The 16623-nt window shown below is 39.0% G+C and overlaps 1 protein-coding gene across 4 annotated transcripts in view; it reads left to right on the plus strand.

The window, feature by feature from the left end:
• Positions 1-16623, plus strand: part of TBXAS1 (thromboxane A synthase 1) — a 2652798-nt gene that overhangs the window by 1925204 nt on the left and 710971 nt on the right. For all 4 annotated transcript variants that reach the window (XM_044088177.1, XM_044088179.1, XM_044088178.1 and 1 more), the window contains one exon: positions 7304-7392. In XM_044088177.1, coding sequence (XP_043944112.1) covers positions 7304-7392 — 89 coding nt within the window. The remainder of the gene's footprint in view (positions 1-7303; positions 7393-16623) is intronic.

A 16623-nucleotide genomic window follows, 5' to 3' on the forward strand; every position in this document is an offset into this window, starting at 1 on the left:
CAGGAATCACAGTTGACAGGAAGAGAAACATAAATTGCTTCAAGTATTTTGCTGTTTCTTGTATTTAGCAAGGATTAACTTTTGACGTGTTTTAAAGTTAGCTTGACAACATTTTATCAGGTAATGAACTTATTATAGGTAACATGACCCACTTCTACACCGACCGGTATGTGTAAATCTGCCAAGCTATCCCAACCGGGTAATTCTGACTTCAAAGATTATCTTAACTTTAATTGAAAAGCTGGTCGGTGTTTGCACACAGGCCATAACTGGATTACTGAGTACACACAATTATCCTGTAAAGATGGCATTCATGGACATGTATTGTATTGTAGCCTAAACTACTGATCATAGTACAGAGATACTATAAAGAAAATGTCTGTAAAACTGTTGAGAAAAAATGAGAAAGATCTTTTGAATTGTTCTGATTTAAAGAGACACATAAAATAGTCCTTTAGAGTCAGATTAGTGCATTCTGTAGCAACGGTGTCAGCTGTTCCATCCATGTCTGAGATGTGTCATGTATAAGACAGATGTCATTACCTTTAGTTTAACTAATAACAGACAGCCACAAAATGATTCATACCCTGCTCATTTCTTCAATTTATGCCATCAGTGATGGTCATTTTGCTGTGACAAAGCTTCTTTTCCATCTCTTAACATCTTTGCCGACAATGTACCTTTTTCAGAACATCCCTCATTTACTGACATTACTGGCTTCTTCTTTCTGACACTGGTACTGTCTGAAGTAGACTGAGTGTGTGGAATACAGTAGCGCATGTATGCATGCATGCTGCTTGTTTAGATCACCAACCATGACTTCTGTCAACATTTTCACTTATCTATATATGGAGTTACAAGAAAGTTTTATAAAGTATCACATGGAACCTTAGAGAGTCCTGTGAATCTAAGCCATCTTATGGCACACTCAGTGAGCACTGTTTTGTGATAGACTTTGGTCAGTCTGGTCTAAAATAAGAATCCCCAGAGGTAAAATATGAAGTGACCTGAAGGCAAGAGCTCTTTTCTTGAAGATGATTGATGCTATCATGTGACCGATGCCTAGTTAAATTGGGTTAAATCCCACAAAAAAACATTAGAAGGACTGCACTATTTGCAATTGGTGATCTTTCTCTTTCTTACCTCCTTGTTCCAAATGTAGGGTGCGAAAATTCTTTTTCATTGTTTTACACAAAGAAAAGTTGAGTTTTAGTTCTCAATACCTTGTGAATATCTCCTGACAGCTGTACAATGATATAAAATACGGGCACCTTGTGAATACCTTCTGACAGCTGTACAATGATATAAAATACTGCCACTTTACTGCCCTGTAACTCACTGCTATCTTCACCAAATTGCATTGTTACATTATCATCAAGTTATGCAACTTCTGGGATCCTTGCAATTGCTGATGCTTTGTGAATTGTAGCCAGATTGCTTTACCAGTCCTTATTAACAGGTGTTGGTAAAGATGAGGGCACTCAACTAGCGTTCTTGTACTGTCAACTCTTTTTGCTAATAATGCACCCATCTACCTTGTTGAATGTCACAATTATTTCCCCCAAAGTCTATTCTCGCTACTTTCATTCAGCTATGGAAGAATATATTTATTCAGTTATTTGTTTATTATTGTTCTCTAGGAAAGTCCAGTTTGGCCAAGCCCATTTTTAGATGAATCCTAGTAGAGAAAAGCAATACTAGACAAATAGTGTGTCACTGGCCATGTAACAGAGCCATTTAAAGTGAAATGCTGCTGCAAGAGATACAATGTGTGCAGTTATTGCATCATTCTTGAAAGATGGAATGTTGATTGTTTCTGAGGCCTAGAGAGAGGATACATTTGGTTACATTAGTGGAAAAGTGAGACTTCCCATGCTAGTTATTAAACTGTACTGGTTTCCTATTGGAGGATCAAAGAAAGAGTTATCTAACTGTGTGAGTGGTTAAAAGGCTGTATAATTATCTGAGTAGTGGAATGATGACAGTGCAGTTGTGTTAAAAAAGTAAGCTTGTTTTCAAGCTAGAGTTATTTGATTTTAGAGTGATACAGTGGTGAGTTGCAAGTGAGTGGCCAGAGGCCAAATGAGAAACACAGTATCCTGATTCATGCACAATCCTCATAGAAATGTGTCAACGTTACATTGATAAAGCTCTACTAATTAGCTATCATTAATTGTATGTTATTTTATTTATGTATTGATTTATTCATTAATTATGTGAGAGGACTAGCACAAAGGACTCTTTTCAGCCATTATAGAAGCCAAAAGCAATACAGATAGCTATGAATGTAGTTAATATAACAACAGAACAAGTTAAACTGTTTGTGACTAAATTTAGGCAGCTTAGTCATTTTGGTCTTTCCAGGTGCTACTGTTCCACTGGAGGGAGGGCCCTTGGACTGTTTTCAACTTAAGTACCCTCTTTTGAATTTCTATCCCTGAAATTTAACTATTTGTCAAGCAGATAATTTTCTAGGTGTACCTGCTCAACGTCTGTTTTGGGAGACAGCTTCAGAATAAAATAGTGGGTATAAGTGTGTCTCCATAGCAATCAGAAGCTTGTAAATGACTGTCATCATTACTGATGTATTGCTGGGCATGGCTGCTCACATTACTGATTTCCTTAGGGAGTTTTGGGTCTGCCATGCCTGCCTTACTTATATCTGGCTGTTAGTTAAGTCTTGCCTGACACCTACACCATCATTTACTTTCTGTAAGTGGAGTCCATACACCTACAGCTCTGTTGGTTCTTAAAGCTTATTCTACTTGCCTAATACCAAAGATTATTAAGCAATGTGCAACACAGGCTACTAGTTGGCGTTCCAACCCCCACCCCACCCCTTCTGCACAGCTAGCATTTCTCCCTAATTTCCTGATGCATATAGTGGATGTCACAAATTCAGACTGGGCTTAAATAATTTCTCATGTCCACTGTTTGGGCATATTCACTTGCTTTTGGGATGTAGGCTGAGCTAAGAATGGTTCATATCTATTTAGCAAGTATCAGCAGTAGGACTGATTAGCTCAGGTCCTGGCTCAGTGTTAATGTCACTGGTGTTCTGGAAGTATCTGTCAAGTGGTTTAAACTGTTTTATACTCTATCCTTTCCCATCACATTCTGTAGTTGTTAATATGTAAGGCATGGAAGGCCTAGAGCTAGAAATTGTGGTGAGGTGATGGCCTTGGGAAAAAAAGCATACCCAGTGCACTGTCTTAGAAAGATATCAGTCTGTCTGCCTGTTTGTAGTGACTGACTAGTTGCTGACATTCTGGTGAGGGAAATTACTATACTGCTTATTGACTGCAGTATGCACCATAAATTGATGTTGGACTCCTTGTGTAAGCAGGATGAGACCTGTATTACTGACACAACAAGAGTAACATAGCTACACTGGAGGATGTATAGATCAATGCCTTTCCAATGTAGTGCCTAGAGTCACATTCAGACTGGCTTATTGTAAGATGGACCCAGATAGTTCCAATAGTAGTAGGAGCAATGGGTCTTATAGAAGAGTCTATATATTTAGATATGCTACCAATACATGTAACTGCATAAGAATTGTAGAAGGAGTCATTACTGGGCACATTACTGGTGCTGCGAAGATCACTTTTGGCAGACCTCAAAGTGTGAGACAGTACTAATTTCATGAACTTTAATCATACTTTAACTTAGGAATGGGGTCCATTCCCAACATGATATTGCAAAACCCAAAAGATTTGGAATAATTAAAAAAATAAGGTGGCACAAATATTCAGATAGTCAGAGACCCTAACAGAACTGGCTTTATTTCTGGAAATCACACCCTGCTTGTTCATTACTTATAGACTGGAAGGAATAGATGCAATTCCATCCTTACCCCTACTGTGAGTGATTACTATCCAGTAATCCTAGATTAGTTTAGCAAAAGAATGAAGTCATGGCCCACAACTATCATCTTTACACAGTTTCTCCCTGGGTACACCTTTGCTAAGGGTAGGCACAAGACTCTGCCAAGCAGAGCCATAGCTGACTCATCCAGTGCCTGGTGCTGGTCCACATTATGGGCCCCATCCCAGCTCTTCAATAGCAAAAAAAAAAGGACTTTGTCTTTTACTGTAGAAAGCAGACTGATACTTTTGCACCCATTGGCTTCCTACAGCTTCCAAATCAATGCCCCCTCCCCCCCCAGCTTTTCAAGAGAAAAAAAAACTGATTGAATTGCTACAGCTTAGCACACACAGACTGCTGAAGTGCCTTTCTGTACAGACACTTCAGTACAAAAAAAAAATGCAGGACTGCTCAATGACACCCAGTAACACTTTTTCTCCTGATCAGCTGCCCCCTTTGCCCCACCTCTGCTAACTGTTGCTGCCAAGTGTGTGTTTTGTCTCTCCTCCTTTTCGTGATGTTTATGGACAAAGCTTTGTCTAGGTGTAGGGAGTATGCATTTTTGGAATTTAAGGGTTGCATTGTTGTGGTTGCTGTTTGTAGATTAGCCTAAAATTATTATTATCTCCAGCGTGCACTCGATTGATTGATTGCTGAGTGAGGAGCTGTTAGCATGAAAAACAACTCCGTCAAGTCAGAGAGCATGGTTTCCCAGGAAATGAGAAGGCTGCTCTCTGTAGGTGTGGAGGACCAGCTATCTCAAGCAGGTGAGATCAAGTATCTTAAGTCTTTTACATGACTGAGGGTAGATGGGATTCAGAGACTGACCAGAAAAATCATAGTGTATTTATAAAGTATTAGTAGTACTGCAGTCATTATGTTTGACTGTTGGGGTAAATGAGAGATGACTTACAGAATGAAGCTCTCACTTTCCAGGCACTCTTTGCCTCAGTCCTTACCTGTTGTCATGAGTCTTTGACAGTGACTAAAAGGATGAGACTGTGCATAGAAACAACAGGGTGGCCACCCTCACTTTTTATGACATAGTGTGGAGTTGTGAGAAGACCTAAGAACACACTCTCTGCACCTCCATGTTGAAAGGAAAGGAATCTGTTGACATAGCCTAAACAGCTTGTAAGTGTGTCCACTGAGCAGTGGCCCTGGCACAGATTCAAGACATGTTGGAGGGGTTGTGTCTATCCACTCACTTGGGAATCCCACAGAATAAGATGACAACTGTTGTTCTGAAAAGGGAAGTCTGGTCTAGCATGCTTGTCTTGTTACTACCATGAACCCCTCCATGACAAATGAGGTAGTAAACTTGCTGATGATGTTCGTATATTGCATGCCACATCTTTTGCATTCCTTGCCTAAGTATAGATATTGCATTAATATTAGTTTGCATAAATCAGACAAAAGATACAAAACTGATCTCCCAGCCTAAATGCATGACCCCTCTGCACCTCACTAGCAGATAGTTCCCCCTCCTCCTCACCAGCAGCTAGCAGTCATTATTTCCTTTATTCTTCCTCTTCAGTGAGTAATTGAGATCCTTTCCCTCCCACATCCAGTAATCACTGTTTTCATTAATTTCTTCTATCCAATCGGTGCTTGTTGTCCCTCCTTTTCCAACTTCAGTAATCAGTTGGTGTCCCATTAATTCTCCCTGTCCATTTAGTTACTGGTATCCCTTCCTTCCTACCTACAGTAAAACGTGTCTCATTAAACTATCTTTTCCTATCAGTGATTGAGGTCCCTTCCTTCTCACCACAAATGATCATTCAGTTTGCCATCAATTCCTTAACTCCATCCAGTGGTTAGTATCTGTTCCTTTACATGTGCTTCAGTGAGTCAGTGTTCAGTCAGTGTCCCTTTATTACTTTCTCTCAACTCAGTAATTGGCTTCCCTTCCTCCACTTCCTTCTTGTCAGCAGTCAGTGTCTGTGATCTCCCTCTGCAGTGCAGCCTGTAGGTCATTTAAACCAAGCATTTAGTTTCCAGAGAGCCTGTCAGCATTCAAGGTATGCTGCCTCCCATCTCTTAGTCACAACTGGCAAACCATGTCTGACCCTCTCTACATCAGACAATGTCTCCCATCATGTTAAGAGGTCCACGTAGCTGCAAACTAAACAGTCTTGTCACTTTAAATTCAGATACAGAGATTCTCTTTAATCTTCCATCTCAGGAACACTCCAATGGATATCCATACTATACTAGCACTATATCAATAAGGCAAAGAATAATTTTGCTTAAAAATCACATGCCAGTAGCATAAAATATTATAGCCATTTCAGCGTAGCATTCATACTGTCATAATTTGTTATACATGACTTGACACTGCCCAGTAGAACTTACCCACCCCTATGTGCACACCACTGATTGGAAAATGATCAGAAAATTATTAAATATGTGTTTCTGAAATTATGCTATTTCAGTTCTGCTGTTGTTTTGAACTAGGTATTCTAATAAAACGGTATATGTATTATGACTGTTAAGTAGATGAAGACAAAGTTAAAGTGCCAAGCACTGAGCAGTGTGATGCAGTCTACTAGCCTGTGACGAATGGTCATGAACTTGAAAACGACTGTCTGCTGTGATGGTGTAACACTGGTACTGCATAATTCAGTTATGATACAAGTATCTCAGTTACCATCATAAACCTTAGCTATGAAACTTCCCTTGGTTCTTCTGTGTGTGTGTGGGGGGGGGGGGGTAGATAAATAGTCTAACGGTGCTTATATTTTTCTTTTTCACTGTACTAGTCTATCACTACATCTAGAAATCTGAAATGAGAGAGCAAGTTGATATCAGAGCTATTAGATCTGCAAAGTTATAATCACTGTGCCTATCAAATGAGAGTAAAACAAATAGTAGCTAGACAAAACACATCAGGAAACTACGAATCCATGCATTAGTAAGCAGTACCAAATGAGTGGTATGCAGGATCCAACTGCCCGCTCTTTTCCAGGAAATTCTTATTTTTGTAATAGAAAAGAAGTGGAGTGGGCACATTCCTAACAATGTGCAATATGTGATGGATCTATGTAAATTTATCGAAAAACCACATTGTCGAAACCCATATGGTCAGGACGATATGGTCGACAATGCAGTTAAGCAAAAAACTAACATAAAAGGCAGACAACACCCGCCAGCAACACAAACAATGTGTTTGCAGGGGACAAACTCCCCACACCTCCCACACCCCATGCTAATTATTTATACCAACTCCAAAATCATACTACAGTGGGGAAAAGGGCAAATTCCATGATCGCTACTGTACCACAATCTCAGTCAGAAAGGTTTGATGAACCACATTGTCGACTGTATGGATTTCAACAATTTGGTACTTCTACAAATTGAGATAGACTCATGTTACAACAAACTCTGACTTTAATGAGGTCGTAAATTTCATGTTTTTTTTTTGTTTATGTTTCAGATGGCTCCCTTGATAAACAAAGCATGTGATGTTCTTGTGAAAAACCTCCAAGCATATGCTGAGTCAGGTGAAAATTTCAATATCTGCAGGTAAGAAGAGAGTTATACCATATTAAGTGCTATCTTAACAAGTTTTCCAGAAGGCTATGGTTCTGACTTGCCTTGTATAATGATATTCTACCTCTTTAGCACTTAAAGATTCAGTATCATACGCAGGGTTTTTTTATTACCATTATTTGAACAAGAAGGAAACTAAAATATTTGCATATCAGAGTACCATTGAAGGTATGTTAGAAACGTGAGTGGAATTAGCACACCACTTAAGTATGACCATTGAACATGTGACTTTATCATCCTGTGACAAAACAAAGTACAATTAATAAAATGCATTTGAAAACAGTTTTCCCCTTTAAAAAATATTTCTGTATATATGATCTTAAATCTAAATTATTCTTTATTTTCATAGAATTTAATGCATTACGTTCAAAGATACAGAAAACGCCTCTGTTATAGTCTGTCAGTTAATATAGAGGACCTAAGCTCTGAGCTGTTAATGAGCTGTTTGCTGGGCCCAGGATACAGAGCTTGATTTGTTCCACTTTTGTTTGCCTCCTGTGTGACTCTGGCCAGGTCACTTAACCAGACAGTACTCACTTAGCAGGTCAACACATGGGTAAAATGAAAAGAGAAAAAAAGTAAATAAAAAGTAAATGTCATCACCCTCTGCATGAAGAAAGATATATTTGTTCCTTTAATTCAAATGGACACTCTGTTTTACTTCAGCAATAGACCATGACTGAGAGTAGGTAATGCTGTGTTCACTCACAGCTGGTGTGGGTTGACCAGGACAGCAATGCCCAAGTGATCAAACAAACCAGTATTATCCCCACCCAGTCCTGGATTATTGCTATAATAGAATTCCATCATTTAAAGTAAGAAATTGGATTTGTTTTTTAAATAACAGCATTGCCTCTTCACATTTCTTACTGTAGCAGTATTTTCCGCCATCTTCCATGATTGGTATCCACTTCCTAGTGTTCTGTGTACGTGGTTGGCATGTACATGCTGACACCTGCACAACAACAATGGGTAGAGTGCAGTTTGTGCTACTTTTTTGTCAGTTTGGGAGTTAGAAGTGCAACTCCATCTTACTGTTTACATGAAGATGCTTGCATGCATTTTTGTTATGTATTTTGGAAGTCAATTATTTTTTGTCATGTTTGCCTTTGGGGGGATGGCAGTTTGTTGACTACTATTTTGACAGATGAATTTGTTTTCTCTGTATAGTGCTGCTAAGAACAGCAGCTGTACCTATTTGTTTTTAATAGCTCCAGCCATCTGGGATTAGTTACATAAGTAATAATACTGGATTTACAGCAGTCACACTAATTGCTGTGTCCAATCAGTATGCACATTTCTGAATATAAATTAGTGTTCGCTATATAATTGGAGTAAATGTTTCTGTAAAGCATTATCACATTTTATGTTCTTGTATCACAAATGTGTTTGTAACTGTTGGTAGCTAAAGTTTGCTTGTTTTTCTCACATATAATTTTTCACAAATACAGGAAGCAAAATGAATAATATATGGGGCTGGATTCAAAAACAATTTACTTTTGGGGCAAGACATAATGCTGAAACTGGAAATGTTCTCAGAACAGTTGCATTTCCAAAATCATGATTGCACTGGTAGACTGCAAAAAAGAATGGTGCATGGATTCAGTGAACAGTCATGCTTTACAGATGTTTTCATAACATTAAGGTGGATTGCTAAGGCTTTTAAAGTGATAAATATAAATTGATGGAACATACTAGAAGGTACTATGGTACAGATGAGCTCAAACCAGAATGCAAGGCACAGACCAAGAAACATGATGGGCACACTTCCACCAGTATTTTATTCACTTTTTTGGAGCACTTTCATCCTCTTAATAATGGGATTTCCTCAGAACTTAGCAAATGCAGTCACTGAAGCATATATGGTGCCACTTGTAGATATTCTGCAGCTTTCCTCCCAGAATGTCAGTGTATCACTACTCAAAGCAAAGCCTTAATTAGCTCAGTGAAGATGACAGCATTGAAAAATACAGTGTAGCTACAGGTGATCGATGTCATATTGGTTGTATTGTAATAGTCACAATCACAAGACACCAAGAAACAGAATGTTGATCATTGTTTTCCATACAAAATTACTCACAGTGCCATTTCTAAGTGAGCATTGGAAGTGATTCTTTCCTTTTGGACATTTCTCTCATGCAACTTATAAGCAAAGGTATGGCATCTAGATCCAAGGAAGTCATTGTCCCACTGTTTTTAGCATTCATCAGCTCTATTGAGTAAAATGACCCTTTTTGTATGTTACTAACTAGGCATATGCAAAAATTGGAACATCCACAGAGCTTCCTCACTAAAAGAATACAGAAAGTAAGTAACATGTCTTTGCAGACGTCCTCAAAGACCTATCCCTGTATTCTGTCTCCTACAGGCTGTTGAGGAGAGATGCCTGGTATATTAGGCATTGTCAGACCCCACGTGGATGGACCTTCTGCATATCTGCAAAACAAACAGCAACGGAATTAACCATTCTAAAGGATTAAACTTGTCTATGATATAAAAATGACCTGCTGGACGGACAGGAATATATCTCAGAGACTACCCATTCTATGGAACAGACTCCCCATGTATGTGAAGCAGAGTTCCTCCCTAACCCAATTCAAGTGTAATTTGAACAGTTGGATGGGGAACAGGAAATTCATCCCTGGTTTGGCACCTGTGTCTCTAATGGACACAGGCAGCCTATAAATGGTTCATCTCCCAGGCCCCTGCTTATAAATGTTTCATCTGTCAAGCCTCTTTTTATACCCCTTAGAAGTTATAGAATGGGTGAATTTATTTTATTAAAAGGAGCAATGGCAAGACAGACAATGGAATATCAGCTGCCTGTTAAAATAGTGAATAAATCACAAAATAAATATATTTAGTTCTATGTTATATTATTACATATACTATACATATACAAAAATCTTTTAAGTTAATTGTAAGGTGTTATAATGAAATACTTATTTTTAATAAAATAAATAATAGTTTTAATTAAAATTGTAAGACCCTTAAATGTTGATTGTTTTTAAATTGTCTGAATTTTTAAATTGATCAATAAGTTTCCTGTGGATGTTGACTGCAGCCTTCTTTTTGGTGAATTAGTTTGTCTCTACAACTCAGTTTGTTTCGTATACTTGCCAACGGTACCATAAATTATCACAGATTTAGGATCCATGGCTAGGCTCAGAAAGGCCTTTGTGGTTGTTAGCCTAGTAAATACCTATAAACCTATGATCTTATAAGTTTGGGAAGTGTGGGTGGCTTATCCCCATATGGGGGGTGCGAGGTTCATAAATGTATAATGCGGTAATGACCACTAAGGCCATTACAAGCCTAGCTATGCAACCCAAATGTGACCCACAAATTTGATTTATATAGGGGTGATTTACTGACTGACTCTGTGCATCAGAGACATTGGCATCAGACCAGGGGTGAATTTCCAATTACCCATCCATTGGTCCAAGTTGCTCTGAAATAGGTTTAAGGAGGAACTGTCCTTCACATGGATGGGGAGCCTGTTCCAGAGAATGGGAATTCTCTGAGAAACATATCTGTCTCTCCTACATGTCCTATTTATGTCGCAAGCAAAATGTAGGTCTTTTGATGTAGTAGTTCTAAAGCTATTTGTTTTGCAGATGTCCAAAAGGTTCATCAAAATAGGGAGCATATATGCCTTGTACACCAGGCAAAGATCACCTTTCAGTAATCCTTATGATACACAGTAAAGAGACATGGCTTTGAGGTAATCAGCATAATGCATTTTGTTTACTTCCTGTATTCTTTTTGTAAGGAACATTTGTGAATGTTCTAGTTGCTGCATGTGTCTGGCCAGGTACACACCAAAAGGGACATTATAATCCAGAATAGAACTACATCAGAACCTGGTTCTGATGAAGTTCCGCTGTTTGTGGGATGAAAGCACTTGACCGTTATTCTTTATTTGTCATTCTATTAAAGTTTAATACTGGATTAGAGTCCATAGCTTTCTTGGTTTTCCACAACAAGTCTACCTTGGGAGTGTTGGTTGAAGGCTAGGTTACTGTTTACCTGTGTTCCCAGATCCCTGACTAGTGAATCAACTTTTAGGGGGAGTTTATTTATGATGTAGTTACCCAAGGTAGCAAAATATCCAAAAGGTAATGTAAGGCAGTTCTTGGCACTGAGTTTCAAGCCATGGCTTTGGCACCAATGTTTTTATTAAACCTTTGTTCTCATCTTGGGAGGATTCGGTGACTGCTCCCAGTTTGCAATCATCTGTGAACTTGGTCAGGCAGAGGCTCTGACATCGGCTCTGACCTCGGCTCTGACCTTCAGGAAATAGATTCCAAAGAAGAGCAGGCCCAGCACAGAACCTTGAGGGTCTTCACAGGTGTCTGGCCTCATTGTGGAGGTGGCTTCACCAATCATAACCTATAGGGTCCTATCCATGAACCAATTAGCTATCCAGCATGTTATAAAGGGGTTTATGCTTAGTTCCATAAGTTTGCTGACAATACCTGAGTGGAGTATTGTATTAAATGCTTTAGAAAGATCTAGGTAGGCAGTATGTATTGCTTTTCCCTCATCCATTATCTTAGTTACTTTTTCAAAGAAGTCCATCAGCTTCAGTAAGCATGATCTTCCTTTGGCAAATCCAAGCTGGCATGGATTCAGTATCTGGAGGTCTCCAGTATCCTTGTTGATAATTTCCATGGTACTTCTTACCATGGCTTTAAGACTAGTCAGATGTATGGGTCTGTAGTTTCTAGGATCTGTTGAGGGTCATCCATTATAAAGGAGGATGACCATTGCAGTTCTCCATTCTCATGGCACAAAGCCTGTTTTAAGATCTTAGTTAAATAGTCTGTCTTGGGGTCCTGATTAGTAATATTTTGCACTGTTCAGAAGGCATCCTAGGATGTTATCAGGGCTTGCTGAGGCTGTGTTCTTGGCTTTAGTGCTCCTTTGTTATAGTTGGAGGGGTTTTGCTTGATGGTATTTCTTGGAGGATGGTTGAGGTAAAAGGGGGTAAAGTTGGAACTGAATGTGTCCACTAAAAGGTTCACTGTTCTACTAGGTTCAGTGAATACCATTAGCCACCAGTCCAGCATATTGCTGTGTGCTGCCCTTCGGGTCTGACGTAGCTGAATAGGGCCTTATGGTTATCTTTCACCTAGGAGACTATATTAACTTCAAAGTTGGCTTTATCTGACCTAATTAGCCCTCTTAGTTGCCTATTCAGTTTGATGAGAGAGTTTTTATCTTTATGGGAATTACCCTGTCTGATTTTTGCCATATTTTTTTTCCTTTTGTTGTATATCCTATTTAATTTGAGATGCCACCAGGGCACTTTGTTTCTTGTGCTAGTTCAGGGTTCACATCTGCTAGGTACAGCAGCCTCTATGCAGCCATTGACCTTGTTGTACTGAGTTTCTGAGAGCAATTCTGCATGGGCTTCTGTGTTCTTGGGGTTTGGAGAGGCATTTTTATTTTGACAAACCATCACTTAATTTAAGGTAGTTTGCCTTGGAATAGTTCCTGCCTTTTACTGGTTTTACTAGGGTTACAGAGTTGATTTTCATTTTTAAGGCAGCTTTATGTTGGGACCTTAATAGGGAGGATGAGACCATTGGGGAGGGGGGTGCAGAATTCTTCTATATTTGTGAATTTGAGGCCCAGAATTTTGGAGCTTGTAGTGGGCATTTTCACTGTTTGGTCAATGGTGCTCATATTTGCAAAGTCCAGGAATCTCTGTGCCTGTATATTTGAGGTTGTGTAGGATTCCCAATCTGTAGAGGGGTAATTAGAGTCTCTCATGAGTAGGGTGTTAGGTTGGATGCTAAGTGTCTTCAGTAGGTCCAAATATGCACTGTAAGCTTCTTGGGACTGGAGGGTGTCCCATAGTTGGACAGGGTATAGTACGGGATTTTGTCTGTGGTGATCTGCATGTGGAGGAACTCCAGCGTGTCTTCCTTTTTGACCAACCTAGAGGGATGTTTGTTACTGATGTATATCAAGTGACTTCCACCTTTATCCCTTCTGTGTGCAGCTAGTGGTCTAAAATTGTGGAAGGCACGGAAACCTTGCACTGCTGGGGTACTCTCTACTGCTTTAAACCATGACTCCGTAACTGCATGGATGTGTATATTCTCAAGTCTGAGGAGGGCTAAGAGGGTGTGTATTGTTTTATTTAGACTCCTGGCATTAACTAGTAGTAACCCCATTTGGTTTACTTGAGTTGATATTGCTATGTCAGTAGGTTTGTCAGTTTGGAATTGCCCAAAAAAGACAGTACAGGCATGGATAAAGTTTTAGCCAGTATTCAAAAGTCTAGAAGGGACGGGACAGATCATCCTTTGCAAATCAACATGGTTTGTTAATCATGTTCTCCCAAGTTGACAAATATTTGATATCTTTAGAATGACACCTGAAAGAGTCCCAGTTGTTAAAAATCAATCATCTTTTCCTCATATTGTGGCATCATCCTCGGTGATGGTAATATACTGCTGAGTGTTATGCTCATACCAGCGTGAGACACACAGTTGAATAATGTCTCTCTTCATATAGTCCAGGGAGGTATGTCTCAGGACATGTAGACCTGCATGGACTATGATGGAATCATACTGATATCTGTGGTCTAATAACTTGAGTGTGTGCATGATTTGGTAGATCCTGGCTGCAGATAAGCAACTAATCATTATCTTCTTGTTCATCCTGGTTAAAGGTGTATCAGTATGTCTCACAATGGTGTCCATTATGACAAGAATCCTGGGAAATGTATTTGCTTGCCTTAGACGTTTAGTGTTTGGAGCTTCATTGAGTGTGAATGTATGTGTGGTGTTAGGTGTGCTTTTTTTCTATGTGCTTTTGGGCTTTCTGAGACATAGGTTTAACAACAGACAGTCTACACAATATTTGTTGTTTAAGAAGATTGCTTTTATGTGCCTCAGCATATGCTTGTTTAGGTATGTGCTGTGGGCTATGAGATGGGCATTGTGCATGTGGTTTTGACAACTTCTTGTGTGCTTTTATGTTAGAGTTTCACCTCCACTGTCATTGTATAAGTACATCTCTGGTGTACTATGTCTGTTTCTTTAAGGATTAAGTGGTTTTTGCTGAACATGAGAGAATTTCTACATTATCTCAAGGTGCCCATATCCACTAAGCTGGCTACAGAGAAGTTATGAAATTGCATATCCTTGCTGTCCAGCCCTTTGACTGATGAGCTAGAAGGGGTGGTGTATTGGGGTTCAAAGGCTATTAAGGGTGCTTTGTTGGTGCAGGCTAACAAGGTACTTTATTGGCACAGATTATACTAAACAGTACTAAATTCTACTAACTCTAATGTTTAAACAATACTAACGGTGCTTTATTGGGCAGATTATGCTAACCAGCACTAAATTCTACTAACTTTAATGTTTATACAGTACTGAGATCTGTTAAATGTATAGGTATTGCCACTTGATGCCCAACTAGCTGCTCTAAGCATGTCAGCATGCAAGGTATTTGCTCTGTATTTACTGCTTTTCAGGATGCAGTTTTATGGACAATTCTATAGGGGAAATTTTCTTTCTAGGATGGATCTATTGAAAACAATTAGTGGGAAGAGTATTTAGCTTATACAACAGACAATACCAATACAAGAGGAGAGGGAGGAACTTTATAAATCAGATTATCATAAGGGGCAGAGGCCAGAGGCATAGCCTTATGGAAAAGGGTGAGAGGGTTAGGGAAATTTCAAGGAAGAAGCGGGCAAGCTAGTGAGGTATCCAAGCAAATAAAGCCAGTATTGGAGCTTTCAGAAACTTTAGCTTAATGTCTCAGTTCGGGGGGGGGGCAGACACAAAAATCAGGGGAACAGAAAGACAATAGAATGCAACTTCTCTGAGCTGCAGGTTAGAATTTTAGAAACTTTAGCTTAATGTCTCAGTGGGAGGAATTAGAAAGGCACTAGGATACAACTTTAAGCAGGAAAATGGTAAACAGAATATATAACTCTAGGATCAAAACTGGAATATCAATAACTGTAAAATCATTGTAGCACAAATCCTGGAGCAGAAAAAATAATACTCTCACTACTGAATTCTACCATAGTTAAAGGCATCAGATTATGCAGACATTTATCAGCATTACTGTTTATGGAAGATGTAGTAAGGGGTTGTCCTCTTGCAAATTAAAGTTTGTAGTTGGAAATTTTTCCCTTATAAAATGATGTTGTGTGTGTGGTGTTTTTGGTTTTCGAAGTATTGTCATTCAAAGTTTCATAGGAGGTCTAACAGATACCCTCTGCATAAAACGTTGTTGCAGGCATTGTGATGCATTTGTCCAATACATATGTCAGTTGTTAATTTCCTTACCACTGGAAAATACATCACTGTTATAATGGGCTGTAATGGTATCTGAAACATTACACTGCTACATGAGTGGTTCTTTGAATGATCCAGATGGCAGGCTGTTATATTCTGCATGAATTCATAACTGTTGCCTGTGCCTGGAAAGTAAATAACATTTTTTCATCATCTGCAGCAATGGGATATTCAACACTACTGGATGTGCTGCATGTATAGTCCTTTAGCATTTATGCACACATCTGCTGCACTGTGACTGACAGGACATATGTCATTGAAGCAGTATAGGCATCACATGATGTATTGCCATCAAGAGTACCCTATGTGTAGCTGTATTGTGTCTGTGTTCACACCATCTTCTATGAAAGCAGAGCTGGATAATGGTGGCTCGGCCAAAGTGTCCTGACCAACAGTCTAGCAGCTGTAGAGTCATTATTAACATCGTTCCCCAACATAGTCTTAGCATCCCAAATAGCATTCACAGTAATACAAGCAAATAATTGGAGAACAACTAGTGTCCTGTAATGGAGCGCATGCATTTGAGTCTACATGCAAAGTTCTGCCTTAACTTAGGGAAAAAAAAGTCTGCTGACACAAGTTGCCTGCTGGATACCTTCCATCCTGGTGTTAAGGTAACTTTATTTATGTATTTAATACCTTAACACTTTATTAAGTCAACCACAGTAATGGATACAAGACAAAGCTGTAAATGAATTCAGGAAATGTTATGTTTCATAAATATGAACTGTATGTCAGAATAAAATAATGATACTGCAAAAGCCATCATTATAAATATGAAATATATGTCAGAATAGGTTGGCCCCAAGGCCTTTATAAGCCTAGCCATGTTATGCCCATGTTCCCTTATTGACCAAGTTGTATGGTCTATATTTGC

The sequence above is a fragment of the Protopterus annectens genome, chromosome 11.part0, assembly GCF_019279795.1.
Source record: "Protopterus annectens isolate FY-2018-M chromosome 11.part0, PAN1.0, whole genome shotgun sequence".
NCBI lineage: Eukaryota > Metazoa > Chordata > Ceratodontiformes > Protopteridae > Protopterus > Protopterus annectens.